This window comes from Emiliania huxleyi (assembly GCF_000372725.1).
Source record: "Emiliania huxleyi CCMP1516 unplaced genomic scaffold EMIHUscaffold_51, whole genome shotgun sequence".
NCBI classification, from domain to species: domain Eukaryota; phylum Haptophyta; order Isochrysidales; family Noelaerhabdaceae; genus Emiliania; species Emiliania huxleyi.
Window position 1 is genome coordinate 314,356 of NW_005198167.1, and position 20,101 is coordinate 334,456.

The window sequence follows — 20,101 nt, forward strand, 5'->3', positions numbered from 1 at the left end:
GGCTCCGCTGCATACACCAAGGACCAACACTTCGCGCGATCAGTCAAAAAAAGGGCGCTCCCGAGCAGACTTGCATGGGCTCGTTTGGGATGGGGGGAAGGGGGCGGGGCGGGGCGGGGCGGGTGGGGGGAGGTCGTCGCACGCGATCGCGTGCTCTCTCGCGCTTGTGCTTTTTGCCGGGCCGGCGGCCGACGGTCTTCTTGTGCGCGATCACACACTCTGACACTGGCGGGAGACTTGACGTTGTGGCACTGTGTAAAGTAAGGTGGAGAGCTACACTGTTAAAATGACATATTTTCTGATATGTGCTGCCTGCTTTGAGGTGCGATTGCGGTGCACATGCCGCAGTGCAAGCTGCGTGCCGACTGCCCATGCGCCGGCGCCCGTGCGACGACTGCGGACTCGGGGACGTGGGGTGCCCCGAGCCCGACGAACGCCCCGACGTGTGCGTCGTCGAGCGTCACTGTTGCGCCTCCCCCCCCCCCCCCGCCCATAAACCTCCTCCCCTCCCAAATGACTCGCATGGCTGCTTGGTCAATGGACTCTCACTCTCCTCCCTGCTCCCTCCACGGCGTTTACAGAGTGATCAAGGCCCCCTTGCTCGCCAGCCTGCTGTTCGGCCCTGCTGCAGGCCTGCACTGAGCTTTTTGGTCAGCCCCTCCGGCGGCCATTACGAACGCCCCGGAGGGCGTCTAGGCGTGCTTCATGGGGTGGTCATCGGGAAGCGCCTCTTGGTGATGATAGAAGAAGAAGGCGAAGCAGATAATGAAATAGGTGAAGAGCAGCATCGTGCCTTCCAACCAGTTGGTCTCGCCGTCACTAACGATGTGCGAGACGATGAGCACGGAAAGAAAGGTGATTATCGTCTCGTACACGCCAAAGACTAGGGTCAATGGCTGGTCAATGGCCCAGCCAATTATCACCATGAGCGGGACGACGAAGAGTGCGATCTGCGTCGACGAGCCGAGCGCGACTCCAAAGGCGAGATCCATCTTGCCCTTCCAGGCCATGACGATGGCAGTCGAGTGCTCCGCTGCATTGCCGACGATGGGGATGATGACGAAACTTACAAAGGTCTCAGAAATGCCATATGTCGCAGTGGTGCCTTCGATAGCGCCGGTGAGCTTCTCGGAGAGAAAGGCGATCAGCACTGTTGCGAAGGCCAGCCACGCGATCGCCCCGCTCATCGGTAGCAGCACCTGCCGTGGCAGCGGAGCGGAGGATGAGCCGGGCCTGAAGAAGGCGGCTTGGACTGAGGGACACACAAAGGCGACGCGCCTCCTCCGGCTCCTCGTCCTCGTCCTCGCCGGACGTGTCCTCAAACAGCGCCGCGTGCGAAAAGAGCTGCGCCACGAGAGAAGGACGGGCGGGAGGGTTAGTTGGTGACGGCGCAGGGCGAGGGAGGATGGAAGGCCGCGCCTGAAAATAGACGTAGAGCACGTAGAGTATGAGCAGGACGATTGAGATGCCTCGTGCGAGCGTCAGGTCGTTCGGCGAGTGCTCCGCGAACTGTCCCGTCGACTCCATCGCCGTCGGCACGACAAGGCCGAGGATGGCGATCTGCAGCAAGGTCGTGTTGGACTGCGCGGCGACCAGATTGAACTTGGACTGCATCTGGCGGATGCCAGCGGCGACCATGGAGCAGCCGAGTACCAGCAGCGTGTTTGACAGGATTGATCCGAGCAGCGACACCTGCACCACCAGCAGCAAGCCTCGCTGGAGCGCAAAATAGCACACGATCAGCTCAGTCGCGTTGCCAAAGGTGGCATTGAGCAAGCCCCCAACCGTCTCATTGGTGTGGAAGGCTACCTGCTCGGTCGCCTCGCCGAGCAATCCCGCCAGAGGAAGGATCGCGGCGGCAGCGAGGATGAAGGTCTGCGCGTCATCCAGCCCCAATTCTTGTGTGAAGCACGCAAATGGCACCAAGATGAGGCCATAGTAGAGCTTGTTGCCGGTGAGCATCTTGATGGAACCCTTGATGGTGGACGGCGGGATCGCGTTGCCCTCCTCGTCTACGCTCTTGATCACGACAGGGGGGTGCACCACTGTCAGCTTTGTCCGTGAGCGCACTGACAGCGGCCGCTCGGACGCTGTCGGTGACTCCTCGTTGAGGGAGTTGTAGGCCACGAGACCACTCGGCGCGCTCTTGTGGGCAGACATCTTCCTCCCCGGCACGAGGCGGTCTTCAGAAGTCGTGATTGCTCTCCCTGCGCGGCTGCGGGCCGCAAATTCAACCGCGGCGTCGGCGGGCCGCAGCGCGGCACCCGTTAAAAGTAGTCGAAAAGAATTTAAACAAAACAACTCTCTCTCACAGCACACAGGCTCGACACAGGTGCGAACGTCGAAAAGAATTTCCCCCCTCGTCCTTGGATCTTTATTCCGAGAACGACGCGACAGAGGAGGAAGTGACAAGGGAGAGAACGACGAGAGTGGGGCGGTCTTCTGATAAACGCAGTATGGAAGATACAAAGAGACGGAGGAGCAACGAGCGCCCTGGCGTGAGCCGAAGACACTCCCTCCGTAGACACTGATCACACACGGGTGGGACAGGGTGGGTCACAACAACGAGGCACGAGAGCGTGCACGACAGAGCGACGGCGCAGCGTACCGCCGTCCAGCTAAAAAGCGGCGGCCGACGGTTGCTGCGCAAAGTGATCAGTTCTAAAATAGGTGCCGGGGCCCAACGGATAGATGAATCCGGGGCACCCTCCGCTCGAATCCCTGGCCGGGGTTCGAGGTGGCCCCCACCCTGGGGCCTCCCATCAAAGGGACTGCGGCAGAAGACGCCCAATCTTGCACAAGTGCAAGAACCATACGTCTTCTGATAAACGCAGTATGGAAGATACAAAGAGACGGAGGAGCAACGAGCGCCCTGGCGTGAGCCGAAGACACTCCCAACTGCGCTCCGTCACCGGTGTCGCGGTCTCCCCTGCGAAGAGAGATAGGAAGAGGCAGACTCCCTAGGGTGGGCGACGGCTAGCGCACCACACACCTCTCCTTAAAATCCCTGTGTGGTGGCGGCGTGCCGTCCTCCCATCCCTCCCTTGGGTTGTCTGTTTTCTTTCTTTCTTTCTGGATCTTTATTCCCATCCCTCCCTTGGCTTGTCTGCTTTCTTTCTTTCTTTTCCAAGAACTGGCACGGGCTGCAGATGCAGCGTTTGTCTGTCGTCCTCCACACCGCCGTGGCGTGGCAGACGGTGAACGAGCTAGCGTGCGGGGACAGCGGCATTGTGCACGGTGCTAAGTGCATTGCCGTTCTTAACGGAGTCGCTTAGGCGGCTCCGGTGGTGTGCCGGTGATAGTACTAGCACGCGCCAGTTCGCACCTGTGTCGAGCCTGTGTGCTGTGAGAGAGAGTTCTGTTGTTTAAATTCTTTCTTTTTGGATCTTTATTTACTTTCTGTTCTTTAATAAAAGCACGCAAAAAAATGGTAGATACAAATTGAACTCGGGGAAGGGGAGACGGAAACGCCAGGCTACACGGGGGGCACGCCGACAAGAAAGCGACCGAGGGGTGCGGTCGTTTTTGCCTTCGCTGCTGACGCCAAACAACAAAGATGTGTGACGACAAAGGCCAGCACGTACGCGTGTGGGGAGAGGCGGTCCGTCATCTCGGGAGTGCGTGCGTGTGCCTCGATGTACACTCTCCTGCTCAGCGATGCATTGCCCGCGAAAAGAAAGTGGGCGGCTCGAGGTCTCGAGATACACAAAGCGGCCAAGGCCTCCGCATGAAGTGCCGTGCCGCGAAAAAAGGCTCTCCAATAGGAAGAGAAGTGGCAACTCCGTGCACTGACGGTCGGCCGCCAGAAAACACGCCTCCGTGGCTCGGGTTACACCAATCCTCGCTACCCAACGCGGCCAAAGGATATCCACCTCGAGAACCTCGAGATCGAGGAAGAAAAAGAAGACCCACCGGGGCGCTCGCTTTGGAGTCCATCGGCTTTGCTGTGCCACAGCTCCTCGCGAGACGCCCTAACCACCGACCCGCCAGGGCGATGAACAGAACCGGCACTGAATGGCTGCGTTCGACCCGCTCGGGCGGCTTCTGCGAGTCCGTCTTGGCGCTCTCAAACCGCACCGGCCCATGGCCCGAAGAGCCGCCATTCGTGGGCGAGCGTCCCGGCAAGCTTGAGCCAGGTGCGGCGGCGACGGCGGCATTCATCATTTTTCTCGGTGGGTACGAGCTGTTCACCGCCAGACACTCGATCCCGGTGGCCCGCTATCTGAACATCCTGATCCTGCTCAACGGCATCACATCGATGATGAATCACATCACCCACAACGTCTACTTCGCCTTCTGGGATGGCGCGAGCATGATCCTAGCGGTGAATCTTGGTGCTGCTCTGTGGTTCGAGACGCTGGTCGAGCTCGTGTGGCCACGTTGGTGCTCGTGCTGCGCGTCCGCCGGGCCGTCGCTACGCACCGTCTGCATCGGGTGCGTCTGGCTGCTCGTCTGCGCGGTCATGACGCCGCTCGGCATGACAAGGGTCACGCCGTTTAACGGGCTGCTTGTGATCCCCGGCGGACAGGTCTTTGTGCTATTCTTCAACCTACCGATCCTCTCGATGGTGCTCACCGCGGCGGCGATGCTACACTGCGGCATGCCGCACATGATCCACCCCACGGGCTCGCACCTGGTCTCGACCGCCACATCGGACGAGTCGGGGGGGCTTTCCAGCGGCGACCAGAAGGACTCGCCTGCGCCTGCTTCCGAATGGGCGCTGCTGGGCGCGGCACGCGTGTACCTCTGGGTCGGGGTGGCGTCGTATCTCTTCGGCTTCGTCTGCTGGAACCTCGTCGAGCAGGGCTGCGACGCCATGCCCGACGGCTTTCGTGCCATCGGCCACGCCTTTTGGCACCTCGGCGCCGCGTACGGCCTGCACTGCCTCTTCTGCATCCTCATCTTCTTCCGCGCCGTTCTCGATGCGCGGCGCTTCGACGGCCGGTGGCGCTTCCGCTTCCGCTCGAGCCCGTCCGCGTTGCTTCGTGTGTGGCTCTGCGTCTTGCCGGTGCCGGAGGTGCTGGAGCCCCCGCCGCTAGGCATGTCGGTATGACATCGCCGCGCATGAGGTTTCACCCTCTCGGGGAAAGGCGGGATCGCACAGGTCGCATGCCGCCGAGGAACAGCCCAGAGACGATCTGAAGGCATGAGTGAGAGGGTCGTGGTGAGAGAGGCGCACACACTAGCGGAGCAAGAGTCGCTCGTGGAACGAGAATCGCCGCTGGCAGCGGGACCTGATGCGCGTCCCACACGTCTTCGTTCTCCTCGTCGCTGCTGTCCTCGCGGATGCCGTCGATGTCGAAGCCAGTCCTGCCAGCCATCACTCTGTGGCTTTGATGAGCCAACTTGGTGCCCACAAATACGCCGAAATTCCGCGTGTTTCTTTTATTTAGGGCCCGTCCCCGCCAGAAAAGAAAGAAAAAATCCAAGAGAGGAGTGGGAGGGCGGGAGAATCCAAAAAAGCCGTCCAAAAAGCCACAAAAAAATCCGCCTCCACCTCATAAATCCCGCTCCAGAAAGAAAGAAAGAAAGAAAACAGAGACGCCAAACGAGGGATGGGACGAGGACAGGGTCCCCACCTGCACGAGCAGGATTTTGGAAGGACGATCAGGGGGACAGGTGGGGCTCTCCTGCTCCTGACAAGGGACACGACAGGCTCGCAGCGCGGTGCGCGGTGGACTCCCACATCCACTGGCGGTCTCATCTCAGTCTAGCGACCTGCCTCCAGCTTGTCGCTGGCAGTCTCTCCTACCACAGGCACACTGACACAGGGGTGGCAGGGGCGGCGGCACGAGTCTCCCACATACTATGCGGGCCTCACTAGAGGTGCGGAAAATCCCGCTCCAAGCGTGAGCACAAATAGTGAAATTCTTTTCTCGCGATGTCCACCCCGCCGCGCCGCAGCTCGCGCCGCCTCGCCTCCGCCTCCACCGCCACGCCCTCGCCAGACACGCCGCCGCCCGTCCGCTTGCTCGATCTCCCCAGGGAGCTCCTCGAGCGCGCCCTCTCTCGCTGCGACAGCCCCGTCGACATCGCTCGCGTCGCGGCCGTCTCCCACCTCTTTCACTCGCTCGCGGAGCAGGGCATCCGCTTGTGGGCGCAAGGGCGCGGCTTCGAGCTGCCGGCGCAGCCAGAGGGTGAGAGCTGCGCTGTGCGGTGGCTGTGCTATTCTGCGCTGCTGAGCGAGTCCAACCTGCCGGCGAGGCTGGCGCCAGGCCGGCACCACAGCCTCTTCATCGACGGCGAGGGGCGGCTCTCTTCGTGTGGCTCTGCGCCGGATCACATCCCATGCCTCCTTGGCCACGGCGAGGGCGTGACGCGGCTCAACGCGCCGACACGCCTCCCTTCTCCGCTGGGCGGCGAGCGCGCCGTGAGCGTGTCGGCTGGAGGATACCACAGCCTCGCCCTCACCGCCGGCGGCAGCATCTGGAGCTGGGGCAGTGGAGCCTCTGGCAGGCTAGGCCACGGCGATTCGCAGGAGCAGTGGCAGCCCAAGAAGCTCGAGGCCTTTGCTGGACAGCGCGTCGTCGCCGCGTCGGTTGGAGGCAGCCACAGCTTCGCCACCACCGCCGACGGCGCCCTCTGGAGCTGGGGCGGTGGCCACGGCGACCAGCAGGACCAGCTGCTGCCCAAGAAGCTCGAGACCTTTGCTGGCCAGCGCGTCGTCGCTGTCTCGGCTGGAGATGGTCTCAGCCTCGCCCTCACCGCCGACGGCAGCATCTGGAGCTGGGGCAATGGAGCCTTTGGCCGGCTGGGCCACGGCGACGAGCAGAACCAGCTGCTGCCTAAGAAGATTGAGGCCTTGGCTAACCAGCGCGTCGTCGCTGTGTCGGCTGGACTCTACCACAGCCTCGCCATCACCGCCGACGGCGCCGTCTGGAGCTGGGGCTATGGAGGGGCAGGCCGGTTGGGCCACTGCGACGAGCAGGACCAGCTGCTGCCGAAGAAGGTCGAGGCCTTTGCTGGCCAGCGCGTCGTCGCTGTGTCGGCTGGAGGCAGTCACAGCTTCGCCCTCACCGCCGACGGCGCCGTCTGGAGCTGGGGCAGTGGATATTTAGGCCAGGTGGGCCACGGCGACGAGCAGCGCCAGCTGCTGCCAAAGAAGATCGAGGCCTTTGCTGGGCGGCGCGTCGTCGTTGTGTCCGCTGGAGAGCGCCACAGCCTCGTCCGCACCGCCGACGGAGCCCTCTTCGCGTGGGGCCAGGGCAATCGCGGCTGCCTGGGCCACGGAGAGGACTTTTCGAACCAGCTGCTGCCGAAGAAGGTCGAGGCGTGGGAGCTGGGGCGGTGAGGTATCGGGGGCTCTGTACGGCCGGGCGTTTAGCGGCGTAGATGCACTACAGGAGCTTGTTGAAGCCAGCTCGCGCGGGGCGGCTCGATGGGGGGGCGGTGCGGTGAGCATGTGAGCGAGTAGGGCTGACGGCTGAGTGGTGCCATGTTTGGACCTCAAGGTCAAGCAGTGCCAGTGGTGGAAGAAAGCGATGTAATTTTCTTTCTGAAGAAATCCAAACAAAGAGAAAGAAAGAAAACAGACACTCCAAGGGACCAACCAGAAAGAAAGAAAGAAAAGACAGCCGAGAATGTTCCACCCAAAATTCCACTCCCGGATTCAGACACGTGAGGACATCGATGGCGGCGCTTCGCTCGCCCTCCTCTCGCCGCTCTCGGCCGCCCTTGTGGCCTCGCCGCTTCCGCTGGCACGCCAAGCTGGCGGCCGCTCTCGCGTCTCCCTCTATAATCACACAGTCGCAATTCCAGGGGTCGTTGTGTCTTCGACTGAGGCATGAGTATGAAAAAACCACTGGAGCAGCAGTGGGATATCTCTTTGCGGTATATGTTTTCTACTTTAACCTGTGTTAGTGCCAGTGCGCGCCTGTCCCGTGCCCAGTGTCGTGTGGAAATAGGAAAGTGCGGCGTGGCGTGTGCGTGTGTGCGACTGCAACGAAGGACCGCTCGCAGAGGATCATTGGGTTTGTACTATTAACAACGAAGGCGCTCTCAAAAAGAAAAAAATTAAAAAAATAACTTTACAATAGAGGTCACCTTGTCCGCCTTCATCCCACTGTCAGCCTCCGCCTCCATCCCTCGCCTCCACCCTTCCTCCAATGCTGACTCTCTTCGCACACGGCTGCGACCCGACAAGGCACTCGGCCACGTTCGATGCCGCCACGCCGCTTCTCGAGGCGGCTTTTGAAATCGTTCGGACCGGGACTGGAGGCCCGTTCGAGCTCGGCTTCTCGTCAAACATGTCGGCGGCCGGAGCGAACCCGTCGTCGCTGTACGCACAGGCGCTCCTCGGGCCGTGGGGAGAGGGCGACACGCACTCTCGGAAACATTACATGCGGGACGGGCAGTATGCGTTGAAGTCCCGCGACGCGGTGGTTTCGATGCTCTGCACTCCGCCGGAGCGGGAGTCCACCTACTTTTCGTGGGAAACGTACGTGTCGGAGCGGCTCTCGTGGCCAGTGATGGAGTGGAACCAAGGGCAGGGCGCGCCGATCAGCACGTTGATCAATGCGGCGACACTAACGTCGGACCACCGGAAAGCTGGGGACACCGGCTTCTCTCCCTTCAACCGGAGCCTGATCTTGGTCACGACGGCGGACGCCGCCACCGCCGCAGCGGTTGCCTCCGCCATGGAGCGCGTTGCGCCCGCGCAGACGGATGTCCGCGTCGTCACGCTGAACGGCACGCATATCCAACTCGCTTTGCACACGCCGTTCTGACTGAGATCTGAGTTCCTCCTAGACACACGCACACACACACACACACGCGCACACACCGTATCTGGTAGGGACAGGTCTGTCCATCGCATCTACCCGTGTGCGAGTTTGCTCTATAGGCACGAACACCACCCTCCACTTTGCGCGCGGTTCTCCCTTCGAGCCGCTCGTCGAACGGCCCGACCTCTTTCAGTCGCTGCTGCGTGTGCACGCGCGCAGACGCGCGATCGCGGGCGGAGATCGTGCGCGTGCCGGCGTCGATTCGCGCCGCCAGCCGCGAGTAGGTGCGCGACACGAACGCGCGGGCGGTGCGCGAGTACGTCGCGAATCGTTTCCCCGTGATGCGCGTCTCGCCTCGTGCCGCTGCTCTGTTCCGCCCGTTGCCGCCGGCCACGGAGCCGCGCGCGGCGACGGGCCTTGGCAACGAGGCGGGCATGCTTGGCCTTGGGCGGGGTGCCGGGTCCGATCGTTTGCATGCAGGTTGCTCCCTCCCCCCTAGGCCGGCATGGCGGCCCCACTGGTGGAGCTGCGCGCCGCAGTCGTTCGAATGGCTGCCGCCGCCAACCTCACGCTGGCGGCCGAGGTCGCGTCGGCTTCACCAACGTCGGGGCTGGGGAGTAGCACCTCAGTGGGTGACTGGCCGTGCCCGCTTGCCAATCGCAGGTCGGCTTCACCGCGGTCGAGCTCGACAAGTGGCGATGCCTCACCGACCCACGCTACGCGCCGTGGCGGCTGCACCCCCGCGGCGGCTGCCTCGGCACCGTCTCCGACGCGCGAGAGATAGCCGAGATCCAGCCGAGATCCAGCCGAGAGCGAGAGATGGCCGAGATGCAGCTGCGCGGGAGGCCCGTGCGACATCGCGCCGAGAGAAGCTGAGCGCGATATGGTGAAGCCATCCTCGGCTCTGCACCTCGACGCTGTCCCTCGGACGCTCCATTGTGGACGCGCTTCGACGCACTCCCAACCCATGGCCAGGCCCGCGAGGGTTAGCCCATTGGCGGCCCGAGGGGCGCGCAGCTCCATTCATCACGCTGCCTCATATGCCGCCCGCGCCATTTGAGAGCAGGCGCGCTACTCCCTCTCCGACCGCAACCTGCCGGTGAGTGCCGCGACGCCGCTCGTCGTGGCGATCGGTGAGCAGAGCTCAGACACCACCTCTCACCGCACCTGACCTTGCGTCCCCGGATCCATGACAGGCGTGGACCACGTCGCGATGGGCAACGCCGCCTCCGCAGACCTGCTCGCAGGCACCGCTTAGCGGGGTCGAGCCGGCACACGGTCCCCGAATGAATGGAAGGGGCCCCCTCTCCCTCCTAGCCTCCTTCCCCTGTGATTCGCTCCCTCTCCTGCGGCCTCGGGCAGGCACCGCCGTCGCCGTCACGCCGGAGCGGCTCCGCGGCTCCGCCAGCCACTTCCTCGGTCGAGCCGAGCCGCGCCTCTTCGCCTTCGCCTTCGCACTCGACTGCAAGGCCCCCGCCGCCGCCGCCGCGCAGCCGTACTGCTTGCGCCCTCCGCGCGAGCTGCTCGAAGGCGCCTACGGAGCTCTCGCTGCGGCACCCGAAGGCACGCCTTTCGTCCTGTGGGCATGTCCGTGTCACACGACACGCCCCATACAGGTGCGCTGCGGTACGAAGCGTACATGGACCCGGCGACCGGCACGCGCCCCTCCATTGGACTGGTGCAGCCCACGGCGCTGGCGTTCGTGCCCGCCGCCCGCGCCGCGACCGGAACGGCATACTGAGGTCTCCATGCCGCGCTGGCGTTCGTGCCCAAGCACTAGCTGAGGTATCCATATGCCTCGCGCGAGTAATTCGGCACAGGCGAGCGGGTCAAACAAATAAACAACCCTTTTCCTGGCAAGCTAGGATTATAACTTAAGATGTTCACGGCCCCCCACAAACTCAATAACAAATCAACAAGCTAACCGAGAACTTGCGACAACCTGCGAGCGCCCGCGCGCCTCTCCCAGCACCCAGGCCTATGCGATGGGGCCTTTACCATCCACCAAACGCATGCTCCATGCATGAGAGCGAGAGGCTGGGGGAGTGAATGCAGACGACACCTTGCCTTCAACAACAACAGCGGAGGTTGCCAAGACCGGTACTCCGAATCCATTGGCGCGTATTGGCGGCACCGTGATACATCACTGACTGTATTTAATTAATGGCTATCTATGCAAGCAAATAAGCGTCCATCATCACCACGTTTGTTTTCGTCTATTTGAGCCTAACTAAGCTACGAGCCATATTCGAGACTTAGTCTGCAACTATGAGGGCAGCTGCTAGCAATCCTCGGATCTTGGGTACGATTGTGAGCGCCGCCGCTCATAGTCCTACAAGATGTAGGATTGCGAGCGCTACTGCTCGCAATCGGAGGCATGTTGCTAGGATTGCGAGCAGTGCTGCTCGCAATCCTAGACTTTGCTCGGATTGCGAGCGCGCTGGTAGTAGTCGTAGGCGTCACCAGTCACCTTGGGAGCGGAGCTGCTCTTAGTCCTAGAAGATGTAGGATTGCGAGCGTGGGTGCTAGCAATCGCACAGAGATGCTACGATTGCGAGGAGTGCTGCTCACAATCCTTCGACTTCTAGGATTGAGAGCGAGGCTGCTCTCAATCCTTCCGGTCTAGAAAAGAAGGTTCACCAACACAGTCCGACCAACGACTGGGACACCAACGCGGTATGGGTGGACGCAGGACGGGCGATGACGGTCACACAGGAGCGACACACAGAACCACAAGACAAGACACTCAGCCAACGGGGCGGCTGCCACACATCCTGAGCGAACTTCCCTAGTCACCCGCGGCCGGACTCCATCCGGCACGCGTCGCTCAGAGCTGCGTCCCCTGCTCGCCACCCCGACGCCCAAGGCGCCCGAGCGAACGACAGGCGGCACGCGAAGACTGATTGCAGACGTACGTACGCAAAAGAATTCAACGCTTGGGGCCCCCGCCCAGCGTCGCCTCCCTACGATATGCGCGGTGTACATACATGAGTTCCGAACCCCCACGAGTCGCGCTGAGCGTCATCCTCCCGGTGTACAATGCGATGCCGTGGCTGACGGTCGCGCTCCGGGACATGCTCAAGCAGCAGCTTCCTGGCGGTGCGAGCCTCGAGGTCCTCGCAGCCTTTGACGGCGGTGACGACGGCTCGCTCGGCTTCCTCCTCGCCCTCGCCAACGAGCTCGGCGCGCGCGCGACCGACGAGCTCTCCACCGCTGGCGGCGCCGCGCCCGCCTCGAACCCCGCGCTGCTGCAGCCGCTGCGAGCGCCCGAGACGGAGGACCACCCGTCGTTCGACGCGGCGCAGCCGGGAGTGGACCAGCGGCCGCTGAGCGCGGCTGAGGTCGCCGCCGCGAGCCGCCCCGAGCACCGGCTGCGCGTGCTGCGCTACCGCGACGGTGCCAACCGCGGGCAAGGCGCCGCCATGTCGCTCGCGCTGGCGCATGCCCGCGCGCCTCTCCTCGCGCAGATGGAGTCGGACGACGAGCGGCGGCCGGCGGACGCGTTCGCGCGGATGCTGGCCGCGCTGCAGGCCCAGCCTACGTGGGATGCCGTCAGCTGCCAGGCAGAGCTGGTTGGGTGGCCGAGGCCGGGCATGGAGCAGTACGTCGCGTGGCAAGGCCCCCGAGATGCGGATACAGACTGCTTGTATGCCGACTAGCATTCGAGAGGCCAACTCGACCGTGCTCCGCCTCAGTCCCTGTACTCGCAGCCCTTCCATCCACGCGGTGCCCTGACGACACGGCACCGTACCTTGTTGCACCGTCCCTTCTTCTCCGACCTGCGAGTGAACCGCCGGGGCGGGCGCTTGCGGCGCCGCTGCGACCTGACCTTGGGTCGTGCGGTCATGACGCAGGCAAAACTCTCTCCTCTCGCCCGAGCAGATGGCGGCGGGGCGGTTCGTCGAGATCCCGGCGCTCCACCAGACGGGCACCACCTCGTTGACCCGAGATGACCCGAGGTTCACCGAGGTTCACCGAGATTAGGCGCTCCACCAGACGGCAATCTTCCGGCGCGAGGCCGTCGAGGAGGTGCTCGCCACTGCGCCTATTCTCGGGCAATCTCGGGCAATCTCGGGTAATCTCGGTGGTTCCCGTCGAAAAAGGTGCTCGCCACGTCGGGCGGCCGATACCGCGACGGCCCACGCCGGCATTGGGAGGCGCCCGCCGCCGCCGCCGCCGCCGCCGGCAGCGGCGGCAGCGGCGGCGGAGGCGGAGGCGGAGGCGGCGGCGGAGGCGGCGGCGGCGGCGGCGGAGGCGGAGTGCGAGGAGCTGAGGTGGTGGGCAGCGCAGCTTCGCCGCCGCCGGCGGCAGTGTTGGCAGCGGCAGCGGTGGCGGTGGCGGCGCCGTCGGCGGCGGCGGCGGGCGAGGCGGCGGGCGAGGCGGCGGGCGAGGCGGCGGGCGAGGCGGCGGGCGAGGCGGCGGGCGACGAGCTCGACACGCCGGTGGACTTGTGGTGGTGGCTGGCTTTCTTCCACTGCGGCAAGCGCTGTGGCGCGCTCGATCGGGGCCACGGGCTGGACACGCCCAGGCCCACGTCCGTCACGCGTTCATGGTGTGACAGGCAAGCTCGGCGGCGACCCGCTCTTCGGCTGGCGGCAGCACCCGCGGCAGCACACGCGCACGCACGGCCGCCTCTCGCTCGACAGTTTGCGGCGCGTCAAGGCGCACTTTGTGATGCGCGGCCCGGGGGCGGGCGCGACGCAGCTGCAGGTGCGGCCCACCGGCCACCCTTCGCCTTGCACTTGAAATGCCGCGCGACTCCTGCACTGCCCGACGGAAGATGTTTGGGGGGACAGCGCGTGGCCGTTTCCCCTCGCCCTGTGGGCAAGCGAGTGACCCACACCCTGCCCCACCCCAGGTGTGGTCCACCGGACACACCCTCGGCGCTTGGGAGAAGGAGCTTCGCGCCGCCGGCGCGTCGGACGTGCTGGCGGTGTCCTGGAAGCCAGGCGCACCGCCGCCCGAGGGGTGGCGCCGGCTCACCAAGCGCAAGGCGGCCGCCGAGGAGCCCGGTGGACGGCACGGCGTCGTGCGCCTCTTTGCCTTTGGCAAGGAGAAGGCGCGGGAGAAGGTGCGGACGTCGGTGCGCGACTGGGACGCGCAGCTAGACTGGTTCGTGGCGTGAGCTGACCCATTGATCGGATTGAGTCGTCTTTGGTATCATTCTCGACACCTTTGCTGAGCTGCGCGGCAAGAAGGCGCGCGCGGACAGCGCGACGACCCACGCTCGACACCTCGGCCAAACCTCGGCGAATCTCGCGCGAGTAGGCGGCCACCAATAGGGGTTAGACAGCGCCGATTTCTCGCGCATACCAGGCGCAATCGCTTGACTCTGAAAAGCTCGCCGATCCCTGCGGTGAGCGCTGTGGTCGCCGCAGACTGGCTCCGACTTGACGGGCGCATGGGACACGTGATGCCTCCATTGTGAGGCCTTGACGACGTCGTGGTGGGCGCACTGCCTGGAGAGCCTGCGGTGTGCGGTGGCGCCGCCGCGCCGCCGCTAAGGCAGGCGATCAATATTGATTCTCGCCCCTGTAACTATTGATATTGATTATTGACAGCATCCCCTCTAACTATTGACAATATATTGACATATTGATCGCTGATTTTAACCTCCAAGAGCACATTTGTCCCAAACATCGCCTAGATGTGGGCTGAAATCGAAAAAAATCGCGAGTTCAAGGCGATTTTTAATGCGGTTTAAGCGATTTCGAAGCGATTTTGGCCCGTTTTTAACGATTTAGAGCCACTTTCAAGCCCAGGATGGACCCACCTGACGGTCCTGACCAGCCCAGGCCCAGCCTCTCCTCTAACTATATTGCCATATATATTGATATTGATCGCCTCTCTAACTATTGGAGCAATATATTCAATATTTATCGCCTGCCTTAGCCGCCGCCCGCCATGTAGCATACCCCACTCAGCCCCGCCCCCACTGGGGGCGGGGCCCTTCAAGGGCCTGGCCCTGACTCGAATTCTTTTCCTGGGAGTTTTGTTGTAAAATTCTTTGTGCGCGCCAGTCCCGTGCGCAGTGTCGACGGCCGTGCTCGTGTGCGTGCGCGCGTGGCGCGCGCCGTGCGGGATCGTGGGATTTCTCGCCTCGAGCTCGACACACGGCCTCCTCTCTTCCCCGAGCCGCCTGAGCCCGAGCCGCATGGGCTGCGCTGGCCCCACTCTCTCGTGTGGCATGACTGCTCTGTGTAGGCTTTGCCACCTTCTTCAAGGCGCTCGCCTTTGCAGAGTGCTGCCACCCCACCGGCGCCGACGCCCCGACCTCCCCACTTGGCTGCAGTGGTTCCTCTCGCTGCCGGAGCCAGCCCTCCGCCACGGCAGGCTGAAGGCCCCCGCACGGGGGGTCCCGGCCGACGTCATGATCGTCCGGACGCGGCCCTCCGTACACGGAAACAGGATACTGAAGGCATTCCCGAACTCAAAACAGGATACTGAGGGCAGATATGAGCTCAGCTCAGTGAGATTTAGCTGCACATACCCTTAGTATCCAGAATAGTCCAGTCTGAAAAAAGTCGGTCCGACCGCGCGGACCCGTCTGGCTGTCTACAGAGCCCCCGCGGCGCGCGGGCACGCCTGGTCCTCTCGCGGCGGCGAGGAGGGAGCGAGCCCCGTGATCAGCGTCAATCCTGTGTGTGAGGGGGGGGGGGGGGGGGAGACACTTATGCTCGTAGGTCAGGGAGGTGTAGATGGCCGGGATCAACCACCTGCACTCGGATGAGCCGCAGCCTAATCTCCGCCATCGCTGCAGCAGGCAGCAGCTTGCCAAAGGAGCCGCCGGTCGTCGACTTACCGTTGACCTCGGCGATGAAGTCGCCCACGCAAAGACCGGCGGTCGCCAGCGCCTCCCTCGACCACCTTAGCCTCGTCGAACGGCACGGGGAGATAGGTCCGCACGTAGCTCCTCCTCTTGCCGCCCGACTTGCAGAGCATCTGCTGCACGCGTCCGCACCACCAGTCGAACCTACCCGCGCTGTCGTACGTTGCAATCACACGTTCGTGCTGATCTCGAGCATTGGTGTTGCACTTGTGAGCGGCGACTCCGTCGGCTAGTCGGCGGCGGGCGCCGCGGACGCGGCGGTGTCAGAAGCGGCGGGGCCGGGTCCGGGGCCGGTGGCAGCGGCGCCGGGCGCAAGGCCGGCGGGGCCGGTGGCAGCGACGCCGGGCGCAAGGCTGGCTGCGGCAGGCGCGGGGGGGAGGGCGGCAGAGGCGCGGTCGCGGTCGAGATCGAGCTTGGCCTGCTTGGCAGCGGCCGTGATCTTCTCTAGGCGCGACGTCGGTAGCTGCTTGCCGGCACCTATGCGTGATGCCAGCAGAAAGGACGCTGATTCATGCTCAAATGCGACACCGGGTGTCTTCGAAACAGCTGCCGCTGGCATCCGCCGTGGACTAAAAACTGCGATCTCAGTGCCCCAGCACGCAAAATTTTCTCTGCGGGGCTACCGCCCCGCACCCCGCCCGGGATGAATTCACACCTCTCAACGGTTGTTCACACTTGGAAAACTCATCGGATTTGGGCCACTTGCCTGGGCGACCCCGGACCCCTGGCGGACGATCATGACGTCGGCCGGGACCCCCCGTGGCAGGTTGCGAACACTGCGAGGGCGGCTCATGCACACGGTGCAGCTCTCGCCGTCCTCGACCTCCATTGCCTCGTGCGTTGGTACAATGAGTCGATGCAACGTGTAACCCGAAAAGCAAGCAGCTGAATTTCCGTTCGCATTGTCCGCCGCTCGGGCCGCCGCCGTCAGCGCCGCGCCCCCGCCAGCGCTCGCCTTTCGCCTGACGCACAATCGCATTACTTCAACGTAAGAGAGGTCGAGCCTGCCCATGGCGCCATGTCAAAAAAGAATTTTACAACAAAAAAGAATAGCTCTTGGTGTGAGAAGTTTACGTTACCTTATACTTACCTTACCGCCCTCCAAGCTCTTTGAGGCACTCCACGCGCGCGACGCCAAGCGCGTGCATCTCGCGTCGAAGGAGGGCTGCGACGTCAACGAGACTGGCGGGGAATGCGCTCCCTCTCAGTCTCACCGCCGCGCTCCCCGTTCGGCTCCCCCGAGATGATGTGTTTTTGATGACGGCTTTTTCCGCAGCGCATCAACGAGCTTCGTTTTCCAGATTTGAGTGCACACGGCGGAACACGCGCGCCGGCCCCCGGCCGCGGCCGCAGGCGTGTGCATAAACCAGATTCTCAGCTCTACTGGCTGGTGCGCAAAAACACATAATCCGCAGGGGCCGTGCAAGGCATGACATCACTGCGGCGGCGCGAGTCCGTGTGCAGGTTCTGCGCTGCTCGCCACAAGCCGCACCACCGACGGCCGCCCGGTCTCTCTCTCTCTCTCTCTCTCTCACTCTCACTCTCTCTTCCCCCTCTCCCCTCCTCCCTAGTCCACCTTGATGGCCGAGAAGATCCTCCACACGAACCAGTAGCACGCGTAAAAGCCAATGGTGCCCGTGAGGACGAAGAACACGAGGGCGGCGATGAACATGTAGCCGAAGTAGAGCAAGCACGAGGTGAGCTTTGTGATCTCGAGCTTGGTGTAAAAGTAAAAGGCCGAGTACGCAAACATGTACCCCGCCGACGAGCCTGCCGACCGGGAGAGAGGGCGGCTGGCGCAGGCGGCGCGGGGTTCTCCGGCGCCCGCTACCTCGAGTTGGTGGCCACGCGCGCTCGCGGCCGGCTGCGGGGCGTCGTGGGGCGCGGGGCGAGAGTGCGGCGGCTGTGCGCTGCAACGCCCGCCGCCGACGGAGTGTGGAGCGCCGTTGTTGTCGTGTGTCTCTGGGCGGGCGCGCGCCCGAGGTGAGGAATGCGCGCCACCACCAGTGGTAGTCCTCCGCGCAGAGCTGGAAGTAGCACATCACCATGGTGATCTCGGCGCAGGTGATGATCAGGATGAGGAAGACGAGGAGCAGGAAGCCAAACACGTAGTAGAACTGGTGCAGCCAGATGGAGGAGAGAATAAAGAAGAGCTCGATAAACACAGCGCCTGTGGCGGCGCGGCGGCGGTGAGGGAGAGCGGTGAGCAGCAGCGGCGGCGGTGGTGTTGGGCGGCGGCGGGGCGGCGGGGCGGCGGGGCGGCGGGGCGGCGGAGCGGCGGGGCGGCGGAGGCGGCGCGCCAAAAGGGAGGACTCCGCCAACCACGATGGAGAAGGCGGGCCTCATGTACCAGACCTGCTCGGGCACCTGCCTCGGTATCTGGTTGACGCGGACCGGCAAGTCGACGTTCTTGCGCCGGTAGCCGAGGTAGGACCTGCGGTCGGGGGAGAGGCGGGGTCGGAAGGCCAGGCCGGCTGCGCTGCGTCACGTCTCTTGGCGCGGCGCCGTGTGTCGTGCGGCGGCGGCGCGGACGGCGCAGGATGTGTGCCGCAGGAGTGTGCTTGGGTGCAGGCACGCGGTGGTGGGGCAGGAGGCGGGGGAGGAGGTGGGGCGGCGGGTGGTGCGGCGGGTGGGGCAGGAGGTGGGGCGGCGGGCGGGCGCACCCCGCAAAGACCAGCGGCATGGAGATTCCGAACCACAACACCAGCAGCGCAAACATGGTTCCGAACGGGACGGCGCCAGACGACTTCTCGCCCCACACAAAGCAGTTGAGGACGAAGAAGATGAGAAAGACGACGCCGGGGAAGAAGGTGGACGTGAGCAGGATGTTCGTGCGCCAGTCCACCTACTCCCATACCTCCAGAGTACCGAACCCGTGCGCCCGTCCACCTACTCCCATACCTCCAGAGTACCGAACCCAGGGTGGGTTCAGCCCCGTGGGTGGTGCGGTATCACGCGGGCGTCGTGAGACCGCCCACACCGGCTAGAGCACGCCGCTGTCTTGGCATTCCCCCCCCCACACCCCCCCCCCCCCACACACACACACCCTCTCCCCTCTCCCCTCCCCCCTCTCCCCTCTCCGTCGCTGCGCACCCCCTTCAGCGTCTTGTGCAGGAAGGCGGACGCGTAGCCGGCGGGCACGCCCATAAAGACGAAGAGCAGCAGCATGGCGGTGCCGAGCCCGCCGCGGTTGGCGGGCGAGAGGAAGCCGAGCACCGCGAAGACCATCGTGATGACCTGCGGGGGCAGCCGCGTCCGCGCGTCGGCGCAGCCACGCCGCATCAGAGGGTACGGTTGAGGTGGCGGCGGCATCAGCGGCGACTCGGAGTGGGGAGGTGGCGGCGGCGGCGGGAGCGACGGGCGGCAGGAAGGGTGGGGGCGGTGAAGGCAAGAGGAGAGGCGGGAGGGGAGAACGGCGTGCGGCGCAGCGGAGGGGGGCAGAGCGCCGCGAGCCGCAGGGATCGCGGACCGTCATGCAAAAGGTTAGGTAATTAGTTAGGTAATGAATGAGTGAGGCAGGGCTCGCGGACCGTCATGCAGAAGGTTTGCGCGCCCGTGCCGACCAGGACAGAGAGCATCATCGGGTTCTGCGGCGGCCGGAAGACATCACCGTGGACGAGCTTCCAGCCGGTCTCCTCCTCCACCTCCTCGGCCGCCTCGATGGCGTTGTACCGGTTGAAGTCGCGGTGCAGCGTGCGCATCAGGATCATGGCCACCATGCCGGAGAGGAAGAGGACGATCATCAGCGAGTTGACGATCGAGAACCTAATCAAGTCATTAATTATAATTAATTACTAACTAGCTAGAGTCGTCAGCCGTCAGAGAGCCGTTCACGAGAGCTTCTGGCGGAGCAAGTGGGTGGGTGGGGCTGTTGGCGTTGGCGTTGGCGTTGGCGTTGGCGTTGGCGTTGGCGTTGGCGTGGGCGTGGGCGTGGGCGTGGGCGTGGGCGTGGGCGTGGGCGTGGGCGTGGGCGTGGGCGTGGGCGTGGGCGTGGGCGTGGGCGTGGGCGTGGGCGTGGGCGTGTGCGTGTGCGTGTGCGTGTGCGTGTGCGTGTGCGTGTGCGTGTGCGTGTGCGTGTGCGTGTGCGTGTGCGTGTGCGTGTGCGTGTGCGTGTGCGTGTGCGTGTGCGTGTGCGTGTGCGTGTGCGTGTGCGTGTGCGTGTGCGTGTGCGTGTGCGTGTGCGTGTGCGTGTGCGTGTGCATGTGCGTGTGCGTGTGCGTGTGTGTGTGTGTGTGTGTGTGTGTGTGTGGGTTTGTGTGTGTGTGGGTTTGGGGGATGGGAGGGGGGCAGAGGTGGGGGGCGAGGGTGGTGCACCAGTGGATCTGCTCGTCGCCCATCAGCAAGTACGTGTCCCAGCGCGAGGCCCACTTGATGTCGGACACCTCCCACTTCACGTCGTACGTGAAGACCGCCTCCGCCGCGCCGCTCATCCCCTATGAGACATGTCATAGAGGTGTCCTGGACATGTCCTGGACATGTCACGCCACGCTCCTCGAGCCTCGCCTATGAGACATGTCATAGAGGTGTCCTGGACATGTCCTGGACATGT

The 20,101-nt window shown here is 64.0% G+C and overlaps 5 protein-coding genes across 5 annotated transcripts in view; 3 read left to right on the forward strand and 2 right to left on the reverse strand.

Annotated features, from left to right (window-relative positions):
• Positions 1-692: 692 nt before the first annotated feature.
• CAX2-1 (H+/Ca2+ exchanger) lies at positions 693-1,962 on the reverse strand (the record flags this gene model as incomplete). The annotated part of the gene is made up of 2 exons (XM_005766457.1): positions 693-1,182; positions 1,325-1,962. 2 exons carry the CDS (start codon positions 1,960-1,962, stop codon positions 693-695), a joined length of 1,128 nt encoding a protein of 375 aa, XP_005766514.1.
• Positions 1,963-3,994: 2,032 nt separating this feature from the next.
• On the forward strand, positions 3,995-5,053 carry EMIHUDRAFT_212065 (hypothetical protein; the record flags this gene model as incomplete). The annotated part of the gene is made up of 1 exon (XM_005766458.1): positions 3,995-5,053. The coding sequence occupies one exon, from the start codon at positions 3,995-3,997 to the stop codon at positions 5,051-5,053; it is 1,059 nt and encodes a 352-aa protein (XP_005766515.1).
• Positions 5,054-8,058: 3,005 nt separating this feature from the next.
• On the forward strand, positions 8,059-10,616 carry EMIHUDRAFT_436967 (hypothetical protein). The gene is made up of 9 exons (XM_005766459.1): positions 8,059-8,688; positions 8,843-8,934; positions 9,008-9,151; positions 9,223-9,306; positions 9,387-9,494; positions 9,790-9,856; positions 9,920-9,970; positions 10,086-10,310; positions 10,340-10,616. The coding sequence occupies exons 1-9, from the start codon at positions 8,106-8,108 to the stop codon at positions 10,462-10,464; spliced, it is 1,479 nt and encodes a 492-aa protein (XP_005766516.1). The 5' UTR covers positions 8,059-8,105; the 3' UTR covers positions 10,465-10,616.
• A 1,094-nt stretch (positions 10,617-11,710) lies between these two features.
• Positions 11,711-13,848, forward strand: EMIHUDRAFT_103561 (hypothetical protein; the record flags this gene model as incomplete). The annotated part of the gene is made up of 5 exons (XM_005766460.1): positions 11,711-12,328; positions 12,708-12,752; positions 12,827-13,211; positions 13,285-13,433; positions 13,582-13,848. 5 exons carry the CDS (start codon positions 11,711-11,713, stop codon positions 13,846-13,848), a joined length of 1,464 nt encoding a protein of 487 aa, XP_005766517.1.
• Positions 13,849-16,910: 3,062 nt separating this feature from the next.
• Positions 16,911-20,101, reverse strand: part of EMIHUDRAFT_416312 (hypothetical protein) — a 5,417-nt gene continuing 2,226 nt past the window's right edge. The window contains exons 8-14 of the mRNA XM_005766461.1: positions 19,867-19,977; positions 19,083-19,317; positions 18,646-18,789; positions 18,216-18,397; positions 17,853-17,986; positions 17,531-17,722; positions 16,911-17,322 (exon numbers count right to left, since the gene is read on the reverse strand). Coding sequence (XP_005766518.1) covers positions 17,120-17,322; positions 17,531-17,722; positions 17,853-17,986; positions 18,216-18,397; positions 18,646-18,789; positions 19,083-19,317; positions 19,867-19,977 — 1,201 coding nt within the window. The 3' untranslated portion in view covers positions 16,911-17,119. The remainder of the gene's footprint in view (positions 17,323-17,530; positions 17,723-17,852; positions 17,987-18,215; positions 18,398-18,645; positions 18,790-19,082; positions 19,318-19,866; positions 19,978-20,101) is intronic.

What these genes read in the sequence shown, in the direction of transcription:
- EMIHUDRAFT_436967 (XM_005766459.1), top strand. Translation starts at nt 8,106, where the DNA reads ATGCTGACTCTCTTCGCACACGGCTGCGACCCGACAAGGCACTCGGCC. An exon ending in AGTCGCTGCTGCGTGTGCAC is followed by an intron (nt 8,935 to 9,007) that starts GCGCGCAGACGC and finishes AGCCGCGAGTAG; the next exon opens with GTGCGCGACACGAACGCGCG. An exon ending in CTCCGCAGACCTGCTCGCAG is followed by an intron (nt 9,971 to 10,085) that starts GCACCGCTTAGC and finishes GGCCTCGGGCAG; the next exon opens with GCACCGCCGTCGCCGTCACG.